The following is a 13,569-nucleotide window of genomic DNA, read 5'->3' as shown; positions in this document are numbered from 1 at the left end:
TGAGGTGCAAAGAAGCTGTTTCAGACTGCAGCTAGTGGTGCTCCCAGCTAGAGGGAGGAGGGTGTGCTTAGGAAGGGAAAAAAAGCCTACTTTGCAGACTGGCAAGCTCTGCAGGAACAGAAGGGTGGTGCTGGGTGCAGGGATGCCTGCCTGCATGGTGGGGAAGCTAGAGGCTCTCTTCAGTGAAGCACTTAAGCACGTGCTCAAGTATTTTGCTTAGCAAGGGCCTAGTGGAAAAGATAGAATCCAGTCTGAGAGCGCTGAGTAAGAAGGGACCGTGCTGGGGAAGGAAGTCATGAAGAAAGAAAATAAAGGTAAGAGCCTCATTATAATCTCTTGTTCTATTTCTTTTTCCTTTTGGCTGCATTCTCTTCCTTTCTTGCCCTTTTTTCTATAATCAGCCTGCTCCTCATGTCCTGTGGGAATGACAGAAGAACACTTTTCACGGGTGTTCCTCTCCCTTGGCTTCTCCTCTTTGCAGTGCTGCTGTGGCCGCTTATATGTAGGCCTATTCCATGGTGTTCAGCAAGGCTGCAGAATGAGCCCACGTACAGATCCTGGCCAGGTTTTATGCACATTACTCTTTGGAACCTTAATGATATTTAGTCACTTTTCATTTTCTTTGTAGCAGACTGATTCAGCAAATCACTGGACCTTGTGACTCAAAGGCTGTATGTGTCTCCCTCAGGTATAAGATAACAGATATTATCGGAAAGGAAGACGGACTTGGAATAGAGAACCTCAGAGGATCTGGCATGATTGCTGGAGAATCATCTTTAGCCTATGAGAGTATTATCACCATCAACTTGGTAATCCCCCACTGCTTTCTATTCTTCAAACTGTATTGTCTGTTTCAGCTAAAAATCCTGCAGTGATACCCAGAAGATACATCTGGGATCAGACTTCTGGTTGATGTAAATTGGCTCCTGTAGGCTTTGAGCAATGCTACTGGCACCATTGTGGGGCTGGGACCCTTTCAGACTAAATTTAAACTACTTTTAGAAACCAGTCATTTGGCTACATGTTTGCTCAGTCTGTAAGTTACTGCTTCTCTTTTTTTAAATAAAATACACATATGTTCAGATACTGTGTTTTACAAAAAAATAGGTTCTGGAGTTTTGCAGTGAGAGTAGATTTTATAGTCGTGTAATACAAACATGCCTAGTTTTATCTAGATGTTTGAATGGATAGGTTTTGGCTGTGTGGTAAGACAGAAATCAATGTGATTTCTTTTTTTTCTTTTTCTTTTTTTTAAGGTTACGTGTCGGGCAATTGGAATTGGGGCTTACCTTGTTCGGCTAGGTCAGAGGACTATCCAGGTTGAGAACTCTCATATAATCCTGACTGGCTGTGGAGCTCTCAACAAAGTAAGTCTTTGTGTTTCAGCCTTCAGAGCTATGTGAATTGAGTTGGTGTTACGGTGAGTTCTGCTGGAGACTCCAGGAGCTGCCACCACGGTACCTGTCATCACGCTTGGTCCCTTTTGCTTTCTCCCTTCTCGGGCTCCCACCGATCAAGGAGGAGAACTGACACAGGGCAGCAGCTGTGAAACTTTCATGCCTTTGCAGTCTTTTTTCTTTTTTTCTTTCTTCTTTTCTCTCTGGTCAGAAAGCAGTCCTTTCATGCTCCTGTTTCACTTGACAGGAACATTGTATTGACAGCCAGAGGCACTATTCCGGGCATCCTGGTTGGAGATTGGCAGGGGACCTAGGCAGAACTGCAGATTTAAGGGCTTGAGCATAAACCAGGTGAAGGGGAAGAAGGAGAAGCAGCTTTTAACGTAGGTGTGTGCAATGACTAAATGACAGAAGTGGACAAGCCCACTGACTGGGCAGCATCTTCTCCCACCCATTGTGTACTGTGGTAGAAGAAACGGGGCTGTTTCCAGTGTCTGGAAGACCGTGTTTCAAAAGACGTGGGCCAGAATCACCCTGAACTTTCAGCCATCCACAGCGTTGTGTTAATACTGGGGGAGCACTGAAGCCTGAGGAAGCGTGTGTGGATGGTGATTTTCAAGGGGTCAGACCTGCTGGAAATCTCAGCTGTGGGGGCAGGGAGGAATAACTCAGCCGTAAGAAAACTTACAGCTTTCGCTACTAAAGTGGCTCTTCTGTTTTTTTCCCCACCAGAGGCAGTTTTTCTCCCTTGCTGCCCCAAGCCTATTAATATCGCAGCCTCCAGCTCCTTGTCTGTAGCAGACACGGCTCACAGCCGACTCTGCTCTTGTCCCTCTCACTGAGGGCTTTGTTTACGTGGGAGTTAGGATTGTGCGGGCGCGAGTGCCCTTCCCCATTGTGCAGCTTTGTTCTCAGGCACTCTCCAGCACCTGGGGTGGTTGTGCTTCATCGCAAGCTGCGTTTCAAGGAGTGCCTGCCTGACAATGGGAGATAAAAGGAAAATAGGCTCTCGTTGAATTATTCCCCTGAATAAAGGGGGCTCTGCAGAAAATGAGGCATTGATCCTATCAACTCTAGGATGCAGCACCCTCAGTTAGATCTCTTACACACATCACACACACCTGCATCAATGGAAGGAAAAGAGGCATTTGAAGATCCATCCTTTAAAAAGAAATTGAGTCAGTTTAGTGCTTGCTGAAGTGGAGTAAGTTGCCTGGTTCCAGCTGTCAATTGTTGGGGATCGGGGCCCTGCAGAGTTCCCCAGATGGCAGGGCCAGTCTGTTTAGTCCTCATCTTCTGCTCTCTTCTTTCCAGGTTTAACTCCACTCTCTACCCGTGGAGTGAATGTTTGTTTTTACAGGACTAGATTAATCTCACTAAATTTTAGGCACTTAAAAATTAAGGATTGGGTCTAAATTAAGCACCTGACATCTGTCAGCAGGCATCAACAGAAGGAGATGCTTTCTGGGAGTGATTTATCTCGTCCCAAGAATTTCAGTGGGTTGAATAATCCCACATGTCCTTTTCTCTCCCCCCTGCTCTGTTGGAAAGGTGTATATTTTTATGTAGGCACTGAGCCTCTTACCTGTCTAAAGGTCAGGCAAAGGAGGAACCTATTGCATCATATCCAGCTTTCCCAGTCAAGCAGCTAAGCCCAGACCCAACAATAAGTTTACCTGTCCTTGAATAGTGGGAGACTGGGAGTCCCCACTCACTCCTGGATGTTGTGTGATGTCCCTTGCTGGTTCATAGGTTCTTTATTTGCTAGTCCCTGCAGTTCTGGTCAGAGCTTCTTGAATGCATCCAGCTATAATTGTGTCCTAGAAGTATGTCTGAAGTAGTGAAGTGACATCCAGTGCTAACCTGAAACAACCGAGCTCAGCCCAGTTGAGATCCTAAGGAGGGTGTGAAGTGAATGGTGAATGCGAATGCATTTGCCTCATCCTGCCATGGAGGCAGCATCTACTTCAGACTTACCCTCTGTCTCCCTGTTCTTGTATGTTCAACACTTGTCCCTTGAATTTGGATGGACAGTCTGAATTTTCTTTTGGCTAGAACTCAGGTCTCTGCCAGCCAGGGGCCAGTTAAGCAAAGTCTTCCCTTGTAGGAATGCAGAGGCTGTTTGGGTGGGATATATGATGTGTTCTTGTTCGTCCGCGTGAGTAAGACCCCAGAAGGGTCTCATGGTGGAAACCTGTTGTAGTGTGTCTCTGTGGAGTGAGTGAGCCTTGCTGCTTCTTGTGCCCTTAGAGAAGATGGTGAGAAGAGCCCTGTGCAGCAACGTCAGTGCTTTGCTTTGTGAGAGTTAGAAGGTCACCCATCCAGCTGGCAGGGTCTGGAGGAAAGACCATGACTGAAACAACAACAAATAAATGGAACTGCTACCTTGCATGACACTTGGAACGGAATGCTTTCTAACACAGTTGCATGCAAATATTTCTTTAGCTTTTCTCAATTAGGTGTCAGAGATTTGGGACAATTTTTTCCATTGGTGATTTTTAAACACTGTCTTCATAGACGATGCTGTACAAAGCTTATGCGTAGTCTTGTGTCTGCATACACATCTTCTTCAAAATGTCTTCTCTCTGCAAGAAGAGAATGTGCAGTGCAAAAATGTTTCTGCAGCAATGGAGACAATTAGGCTTTCAGAGAGCAGTGAGGTTTTTTCTGGAAAGTTGTTTGATATTTTTCAAATTTTTTTTTTTTCCTGTGAAATACTGGATTCTTTTTAATTTACAGGGGGAGCAGGGGACTGTGACAAACATTACGTGCCAGCAGATCTGTTGCTGGTCTTGTTCATTATCATTATGTAAAACCAGCCTGAGGGTTTAGGTGTAGAGGGAAAGGTCCAGCTGCCAAAACCAGACTGTAACCTATAATGTAGATGATGAGCTCAAGGTCAATATCATTTTTAGCTGAAGCTAATGTTTGGTTCTGGAGGTTGACTAATCACACGCTGGCTGTTCACTGCGCCCGTGTTGCTGCTTTGTAAGTAGAGAGGCATATCACTGTAAGACACCTGATATCAGGCAGGTTTAAGGATTCTCTCAGCCCCATTGCCTGTCAGGGGTGACAAGAAACTGTGCAAGAGCTGGACAAGGTTTCCCTCTGCTCCTGATTAAGCTGTCTTTGTTTATAGTCCAGACGGACAGGCACGGGAAGGACCCGGGGAAAAGGTGTGATGCTTTGTGGTGGGGCCAGTGCTCCACGTGTGGGGCACCAGGGCTGCATTTCATCTGTACCCCTTTTGTCTTCACCATTGCATTTCAGCAGGGGGTGGAGAGGTGGAAATGACATTTCATTCCTCTCCTGTGAGTGTGTGCGCGCGCCTGTGCTGAGCCCGCTGACCCCCCTGAAAATTGAAATAATGATAATGCGCGTCTCCTGACTGCATCAAAGTATCAGCACATCAAAAGCCAGGAGGCATGAAATGCAAATGATAAAGTGAAAGCAGATGGATTGTGCATGATCGCCTGATGCCCAATGAATTTTAAAAGATGCTGGTTCACATGGGGAGAGGGGCTGAAATAAACACGTTATCCCTGCAATTTTTTTTTTGTTCTTGCTGCTCACTCCTGACAATATTTTTTCACACTTCAGCGAGCAGCCACTCCATCTCTCTCCCTCCCTCTCCCTCTCTTTCTCTCCCTCTCTCTCTTTCGCTGTCTACCTCACACACGTCTCGGGTCATGTCGCCGCAGCTCCGGTGGAAATAATAAGATATAAACCACGAGGTTGTTATTTGCATAGAAATAGCATGGAGCCCCAGGCAGCATGGGAGAAGGACACAGAGATCATTTGTCTAAAATTTTAATGAAAACTTTTGCTGAGGCAGAGGTTTTATTTTTTTTTTTTAACTTTCCCTGCCTCCCCCTTTTTCCACCCCCATACCTTCCTCCACCTCCCTCAACTCCCTTTCCTTGTCATAAGCTAAACATGGTGTGGTTTCGTGTGAGAGAGGTGCTGTGCTGCCGCCGTGCCCTAACAGGTTAATTTCCATTGGTTTTCTTTTTAATAAAAGTAAGGCTGAAGAGCCCAGCACTCCCCATTTATGCATTGCTTATATGGTTCAAGCTTCCATTTCATTTCAGTCCTCACAAGGATGTTCCCAAGTCTGCTGCTGACCTATTTTTAATTAGTTTGCTCCTCCTTGTCTTTTGTCTTTAAAAGAAATCCTGTGTTTAATACTGTTTTGTTAACATAAACAAATAGTGGCTTTCAATCACATTTTCTCTACAGCTCCATGTTCTAGGCTTTTCCTAAGGGAAGCCAGGTTCAGCGGAGATTTTCAGGAACCACTACTAACTTGATACACATCATTTTGCTATGTAGATATTCAACCTGGTATGTCAAACAGCTCATTTTCTGAGTGATGATGAACTGTCCCACACACTGTGCTTCACAATAGGACATCGAAAGTGGTCCTCACTTCTGGAGGTGAAGGGAAGAATCTAACCAGCAGACTGTTCTGTTTCCTCTCCCTCCTCTTTAGCTTTGTTTTCCCCCAAACTCTCCAGGTTTGGCCTGCCCAAATGATACATCAGGCCCTGAACCCACCCTCCGGTGTGCTCGTCCCTGGGGCCCCATGACACCGTACTGTTGGCCTGGTTTGTCAAGAACATCCATGTGTGCCAAGCCTGAGCTTGACAAATGCCACCTGGAAGGAGTATATGTCCATGGAGGGAAAGAGGCAGTGAAGGTGAAGTGTCAGAAACCACTAAAATATGAAATGTTCAAAGTATAGTTCAACACCAGAACTCCAGGCTTCATTTCCCAGTCTGCAGCCAACCGCCTGCCTGGCTGTGGTCTGGCTTTTTTGATCCGAGTGGGTATAATGGCAGCTACCTGCTGCCAGCTTGGTCTTGGAACCTTAGTTCATTTGTATTTGCAGTGTGTTTTGGAACCTTAGTTCATTTGTATTTGCAATGTGTTTTGGGCTCATCAAATGGAAAGTACCTGCCAGCAGTGGTGCACTGGCAGGGTAGGTAACCCCATCCACAGAAAGAAATCCGAAGTTTTTGCCTTCAGCATAATCTTAAACAATGTGTCTGCTTGTATAACCTATTCTAGACCTGAAAGAGCTCAGGAATTAGTGATGCACTATTTCTGGCACTGTGAATTGGTGTTTTTTAGGGGGAGAAGACATTTCTGAAGAACAGCTTTAAGAGGGGTGTTTGGGAGATGAACTGATTAGTGGAAATTTGATGGCTTCTTAATGCAATATGTAAATATCTAAGAAACTTCTAAGCCCAGTACCAGCAATTGTCCAGTGACCTTTCTCGAGTACATTTTTCGTTAATGGAGACGCTGCTTGTGCATGGTGAAGACGTTAACACAAGAGGTGCCATACTGTGTCAAGATAGCGTAGTGTATGTGTCAATCACGTGACTGTGGGTGAGTCCCTGAGGACTTGTTGATACAACAGACCATAATTGCTGCAAGGATCGTTTTGACAATCTGCATTTAAAACCCAATGCCCCAACAACCCCCTTGCCCAAGGCCGGAAGAAAATATCCATGTATTTTAAACTCAGTCTTGAATTGTACTGACTGTCAAAGCCAGAAGTGCGATCGGGGTGGCTGTTTTGAGGAGGTTTAGGGTTTCATTGGTGTAGATCTGGGGTGGGATTGCAGCTGAGCTGTGGGAGCATCCTCCCGGCAGGCAGAGGAGCGGCGTGTACATGAGCCAACTTGAAGCCAGCTCACTCAGGCGGTGGTCAAACCCAGCTGTAAGCTCCTCAGGGAGACAAGTTTATTTTGAGGCACTTGAGCCAACGTGGCTCTCTGGTATTGGTTGCTCTTCAGTGTCTTCTGAGTGACACGGGGCCATACCCTGCCTGCTGGGTGGGATGGCACTGGCACTCTGGGCTGGAGCTCTGAGCTGATGTTTGCAGGTCGCAGCCGAGGGAAGCTGTGCAACTTGTTGGGTGTCCTGGGACTCGAATAATGGGGTGAGACAATGGGTCAGGGCTTGGGAGGAACAGGCAGAACTGCTGGGGGTGCTGTGCCCATGAGGGAGGCTGCTGGGTCAGGTCTGAGGCTCACTGGAGGAGCTCCTGTGAGGAGTAGGAAGCTTACACAGTCCGTCAGTCTGTCTTGTGTGAGTGATCGGTCTTCAGTATCGCAAGCAGTAATATTTACCCTTCAATTTCACAGTCTGGAAAAATAAATAGAAGCCCTGTGAGACTGATGCTGTTTAGGGGTTTTACTGTAAAACGCAGAATGTGGAAAGCTCTTTTTTTTGAGATTCAAGGCAGGGATAGCTCAGTATCTGCTCAAGATGACTCCAGTCTTGGGATTAGATCAAAGCAATCATGTGAGAGCAATCATGTGAGTTAGAACAGCAAGTGCCAACCCTGTCATTCAAAGAAGCATTATAATTATTAATGCATGATATGAATCTTTCTGTAGTGGCACAGCAAGACTATTAGGAAGATACGTATGGGTGCAGGGTGTTGGAGAATGCTAATCAAAGAGGGTCTAGGAAATGTCAAACAGAAACCGACACTTCAACAGCAGTAACTGTGGGTTGGTTCCTCTCGTGAGCTCCCCAAGGTTACCCTGCTCTTGGCTTCGGCAGTGGGGGAGGCAGGAGGCGCTGCTCAGCTGTGCCTTGGGGGGTGACAGTGGGTGGGGTGGTGAGAGCAGGGGTGGTTTCATGGGTGGAGGTTGGGTTCTTCAGCTCTCTCAGAACCGATGCAGGACCTCGGTGCTATTGGAGGTCTCCTTGGTGTAGGTTGTCATTGCTCATACCCTGGCAAAGCCAGTCTGGGTTGAGAGTTCTTGTAAGAGTCAGTCTCAGTTTAGCAATATTTGGCAACAGGAAGAGAGCAGAATTTATTTCTTTTAATGCCAGTGAGAGGCGTTAGCTGCTGGGAGTGTCTGGTTGATGGCAGTCCTGGTAACACAAAGGTCTTCACTCTGTGTAGAGAAATTAATATAAGCAGGATGGATGCCTGGACTTGAGACAAGTGCAAATAAACAAACACCACCCTCCATTTCTACATTTTATTTTTAATTGCCTTTCTTTAAGTGGTGATATTTGTGTATTGTTCCCATTAGAGACAATTTACGTTCCAGGCATCGCATTATCAGTCCCTTTATGTTTGCTTAGGGAAGAAAGTCTAATAGATTCTTGTTGACTTTTTTTTTTTTCTCCCTCCTTCTATCATTTTTAATATGGATCTTGATCAGTTTATCTATGTGGATGGTGCCTGTGCTGTGGGGGCTGTGTGTGTATTTATTCCCACTAAAGAGGAGTTTAGCATAGTGGCCCATGTTCTGCCTATCTAAATCTCTTTCTGCACCTTCCAGGGAAACTCCTGTATTCTAAACCTGATATATATTTCATGTAACCAGGACTGTATCCCAGTTCCTGCTGATCCTGCAACGTGTGTTATTACTGGTGCGTTAACTCCGGTACCTGATGTTCCGCTGGAGCTGAACGGAGGGAGGCACTTTTCAAACATGTCCCAGAATAACTGGCCCTGACCACCCCTCTCTTGGGGTGTCACTAGGGGGTATCAGGGTGACCTGCCTGTGGAGCTTTTCTGCAGTGAATTGTGGAGAAATGATCTGCCACGCTGGACACATGAATGGCGTTGGAGGATTGTCACATATCTCATGATTAAGCCTAAAGCTGCCCTGCAAAGTGCACAAAGTTTCACTGTCCTGGTGACAGAGGTACCTGCACTGCAGCCTGTCCCCGTGGACAGTCTCTGAATCAGCGGGTTCTGTTGGGCTCCAGAAGGTGACCAAGGGAATGACCAAAACAAGCTCTTTAAATATCAGAGAGACAATCATTAATATTGTTCATAGGGCTGGTGTCTAGATTAGGAAACCCCTAACTGAGACAGATGGGATTTATGAGTGTTTGTACCATGTAGAATAGGGGGCTGTAATTTTAGTTTGCAAAGTATATTGAGTCCTTTTGATTTACCACTGACTGATGGAGTGACCTTGAGCAAAACATGCAGTCTCCCTACACTCTGAAAGGAGAGCTAGGCAGGAATTTTTTGACAAGACATTTTTCATTTGAAAATGCCAGTTCACTGAAACTGGAACTCTTCAGGAAAAAAGTATCAGTTTTGATGAATTTCTCATTCAGATTTTTTTTGGTCAAATGAAAAGTTTTGTTGTTTGGTGTCCCCCCCCCCCCCAACTGGCTTTTCTTTCATAATTAGTTTTTATTTCTAATACCTACAACAAATATTTCAGAAGTCAGAAGCAAACATCTTGACCCTGTCTGATATTTGTGCAGATCTCAAGATTGCAAAATTTGATTTTCTGTTGCAATCTGGAAATTTTCAAAAATCCTCATCAATTACTGCAAGATGGAAAAACCGTTTCCTCCAATAACGTTTCATGTTGCCATCTGCAAACGGAGAGGATGCCTCCTCCGTGTCGGCTCAGCCGTGGAGCCCTGCTCCCTTTGTATGGGTGAGGGGCTTTGGGATCTTCAGGCAGAAGGTGGTGTAGAAAGGCCAGCTGTGGTTGCAGGGTCCATCTGGATGCGTCTTCCCCTGCTGCCTCCGAGGTGAAGTGCGATTGCTTTTTTTCCCCCTTCCCCCTCTGATCTCACCAAATTAAAGCAAGAAAAAGACTCCACCAGCAAGACCTGCTTCTGGATTTGCAGTCAGTAGCCATCTCCAATAACCATCAGGCTGTCAGCTTCCCCCCCACCTCCCCCTACCTCCCACCTCCCCCATCACTCACCAAAGGAAAAAAAGAGCTGGAGCCACAGCTTGAAATATATCATGCAATAGTGTATCATGAATTTCTTGTGAATCACATTGGTGAAGCAGGTTTATTTATTTCTGAGACTTTAAATCAATACAAAGTAGGTCTCTTAGTTCTGAAGCTGGGATGGAGTGTGAAAAAATGAGCCCATTGTACTCTTAAAACTTTGGGGAAAGGAGATGACAGCTATATAATTCCATTTACCAGGCACTAGGGGCTTTAATGTGAAGGTGACGGGGAGCTCTTTGTGCATTTAGAGCACCATATCTTCTAAATAAAAGATCTGTAGACTTGATAGTGGAGTATAGCTCTGACTTTAATAATCTCCAAGCATTAGACCGAGCCAATATGTTCCCAAGTCAGAAGGGTCCCCCACCGAACGCTCGTAAATTAAAAGTGCGGGAACTGCACGCGTTTGGAGATTAGAAATGCAAGAAGTGCAGCCCGTCTCCCAGCAGAGAGGAGAGGAGGTGTCTGCGCTCACGCCGCCACGCCAGCGGGCGAGAGCCTCAGGACCGGGGCTGCTCGCGAGCACGGCTCTGGCTGGCATCCTACCTCGGCTTGGGGCTCCTGAGCAGCGCTGCTGCTCTTTTACCCTCTAATGACATGGTATGTGTGGGGGAAGAGCTGAGGGATAGAAATGAACACTCTTAAGATCTGCTGAGGCTTGACTGCACATAATAGCAGTCAGGTTTTAAGTTCCTACATTGTGTTTTCTGATGAGACATTTATTCTGATCATTTCTGCCTGTTTATGAAAAATAGGCTATTTATAGTATGTGCATGTGCCTTTTCTGCTTCAGGTTTCTGGCAGATAATATAAATTGTGGGATGGGAATTGCAATTATTGAAATTATTCGGATAAAAATCTGGCACTTATATTTGATATAAACACATGATATGCTCTGAATAATAACAGCACTTATGTTACATAATGATTCCCATTCAAGCCCTCTGCTGTCATTTTTTCAGATCTTTCATCTTTGATGAAACATATGAGCCAATCAAGTTTGCAGCCAAACCAGCTTTGCAGTGAATGTCTCAACTAACTAGCAGCTCAGTTTCTGAAAAGGAGCACAGAGAAAGCAGCTGGTCATCACGGGTTTGAGTGCTAGAAAATTATTAATATGCATATGACTTGCCTATAGACCTGTTGAGGATGGTCTTTTAAAGGCTGAAAAGGCTGCTAGAATCCTGGCTCTCCTTTGTGCTTTCCAAAAGATCTTCTGAAGTAAAAAGAAATGCAGTTTCCCATTACGGTAGGGAGAGTGGCTTTTGGAGGACCAAATGAAATAAGTGTTGACAGTACCGCCCATGTGTTTTGTAAGCAGGTGCTGTCAAAGGTTGCATCATCTGGAAAATAGCGGGTGTTCTTGCAATCACGGGCTGAGCTTTAACACGGGCGGTTCTAGAGCTAGTGTTGCCTTCTGACCACTTCACTGACATCCTCATCCTTTTGTTGAGATGGGGGCACAGAGGAAGCACTTTGTCCTGTGTACCCTGTTAAATGCGCAGCTTTCTGCACACCTGAGAGGTTTGTCTTCAAGGAGCAAAGGAAGGGGAGACTCAGCGGCTCCTCCAAATCCGACCGGGGTCCCTAGTGACCTGGAGGCTGATTGGCATCAAATACACAACGGGTGACAGTCCTGCGTTAGTGGTTGTGGTTAATGCTAGTGCTTGGAGGGGTGGTGGGGGAAAGAAAGCACTGGAAAGAAGCTGGAAAGAAACACAGAAGACTGCTGGGGAAAGGCCTCTTTGCTAACACCTTCCACAGAGGAGGCAGCACTTGCTGTGCCTCACTTGGAAACGTCAGACTGGCTACTGCTGAACTGGAAAAAGGAAATGATATCCAAAATGCAAAGGCACTGGGCTAATGTGCAGGCAAGGAGTAGTAACAGAAATGGGAGGTCCTCACTAGAGACTTCAGAAAGGGTGAGTTTGGGATCTGTGTACGGGGCCAGTCACCCACAGCAGCTTCCTCTGACTGGTAACATGTCAAACTCTGGGCGGACAGAAACATGGTTTCTGGGTTTCCTGGGGTGGAAGGAATTTTAATTTAAAGCAGATTTTCTGGTGCCAGAAGCTTACTGTCTGGTGCTTTGCTGTTCACGGCTGCTCTTTTTTTGGCTGTTTTTGCCACCAGATTAAGCACAAGACCAGAGGTCAAATCTTGCCAATATTCGGGTATATGCGTATTGTGTAGCTCAGCTTTAGAATCCTGGAACCTGTTCTTTCCCACCCCTCTTGCTGGACCTTTCTTGATCTCTGGTCTGTGGCAGCTGACTCTGGTAGCTGCATCTTTGTCTGCTCCCTGGAGTGCTAGTAACCTTTCTGCTAGGAAGGGCCTGCTTTGCAAACTTAACCCTTCCAGGCACGTGTTTGGTCGTTAAACAGATACTTTCTGTAAACCTTGGGCTAATGGTACTTTCACTTCTTAACCCCCTACTCTGTGTGACTCAGTGTACCCCCCTGGCAGGCCCAAACTTGAAGTTTACCATTTTGACAGATCCTGATCATATCGGATACAGGGTTTAATCCTGCGCAGTCTTTTCTCCCATCAGTTTGTTTCTAGCATTACCTGTCTAACTGATTTAGCAACATTTCTAAATCCACTCGTGCCTCTGCTGACGGTGTGTCTTACTGAGGAACACCTGAATCCCTTCGGTGTAGAAGCATCAGTTTTGGGCTTCTCCAGCAGATGTATTCTCTTTCACCCTTGGATATTTTCTTGTGGAAACATTTATACAGCAATATGCATTGCACCATTTAAGATTGTTAATTGGAGATTGAATTACTTGTCAGCCTTTAAAAATGTAGTCCTCTGAGGTCAGAGATGAGGTGGTTAGCAGAGCTGAATGGATGAGCTATTGCATTCATTTTTTTCTCAAGCCCAATGATCATTGTCTATAAGCTGGCTAGCCCTTCAGTGCCTTTTAACCTCTGGCACCCAATTCAGTTTGCAGCTGCAGGTGTGAAACAAGCTGGCAGGATCTCTGCTCGTTCCTGAGAAGGCAGAAGAGCACCGTGCAGAAGCAGGTTAGGGGAGCAGCACCCAGCCTAGCAGTATCCCCAGAAGACAGCGTCTTTAACCCCTTGGCCACACGCTTTCTGCACCAGGGAGGGGAGTAGCTTGCTCTACATTTGGGCTGTGCTTAAGTCAGGGGCTGATTTAGAGCTTGCGAGTGACCATATGACATGTCCCTCCTGCTGCACTCGGTGCAGGTGCACGTATGTGGACATATATGTCATACAAATGAAGGCAGCGAGCGCTCATTGGTACAACTTTTAAATGCAGCTTGGGACTGCGTCGCCTCTGCTGACAAACACTGACAAGTAAATACTACGCTCGCTCAGTATTACAGAGGGATTTCATTTGCACGGCCCCTCACAGTGCTCTGCCACTTCACTGAAATGTCTGGAGCACTCGGGAAAAGG

General features: G+C 46.0%; 1 protein-coding gene across 8 annotated transcripts in view; it reads left to right on the top strand.

Moving 5' to 3' along the window:
• The window catches only part of ACACA (acetyl-CoA carboxylase alpha), a 132,714-nt gene that overhangs the window by 84,296 nt on the left and 34,849 nt on the right, over nt 1-13,569 (top strand). For all 8 annotated transcript variants that reach the window (XM_074890471.1, XM_074890468.1, XM_074890466.1 and 5 more), the window contains 2 exons: nt 689-809; nt 1,257-1,367. In XM_074890471.1, the coding sequence (XP_074746572.1) occupies nt 689-809; nt 1,257-1,367 (232 nt within the window). The remainder of the gene's footprint in view (nt 1-688; nt 810-1,256; nt 1,368-13,569) is intronic.

This window comes from Strix uralensis, chromosome 20, assembly GCF_047716275.1.
Source record: "Strix uralensis isolate ZFMK-TIS-50842 chromosome 20, bStrUra1, whole genome shotgun sequence".
NCBI lineage: Eukaryota > Metazoa > Chordata > Aves > Strigiformes > Strigidae > Strix > Strix uralensis.
The sequence above is the reverse complement of the archived record's forward strand: the minus strand, read 5'-3'. Positions and strand labels throughout refer to the sequence as shown.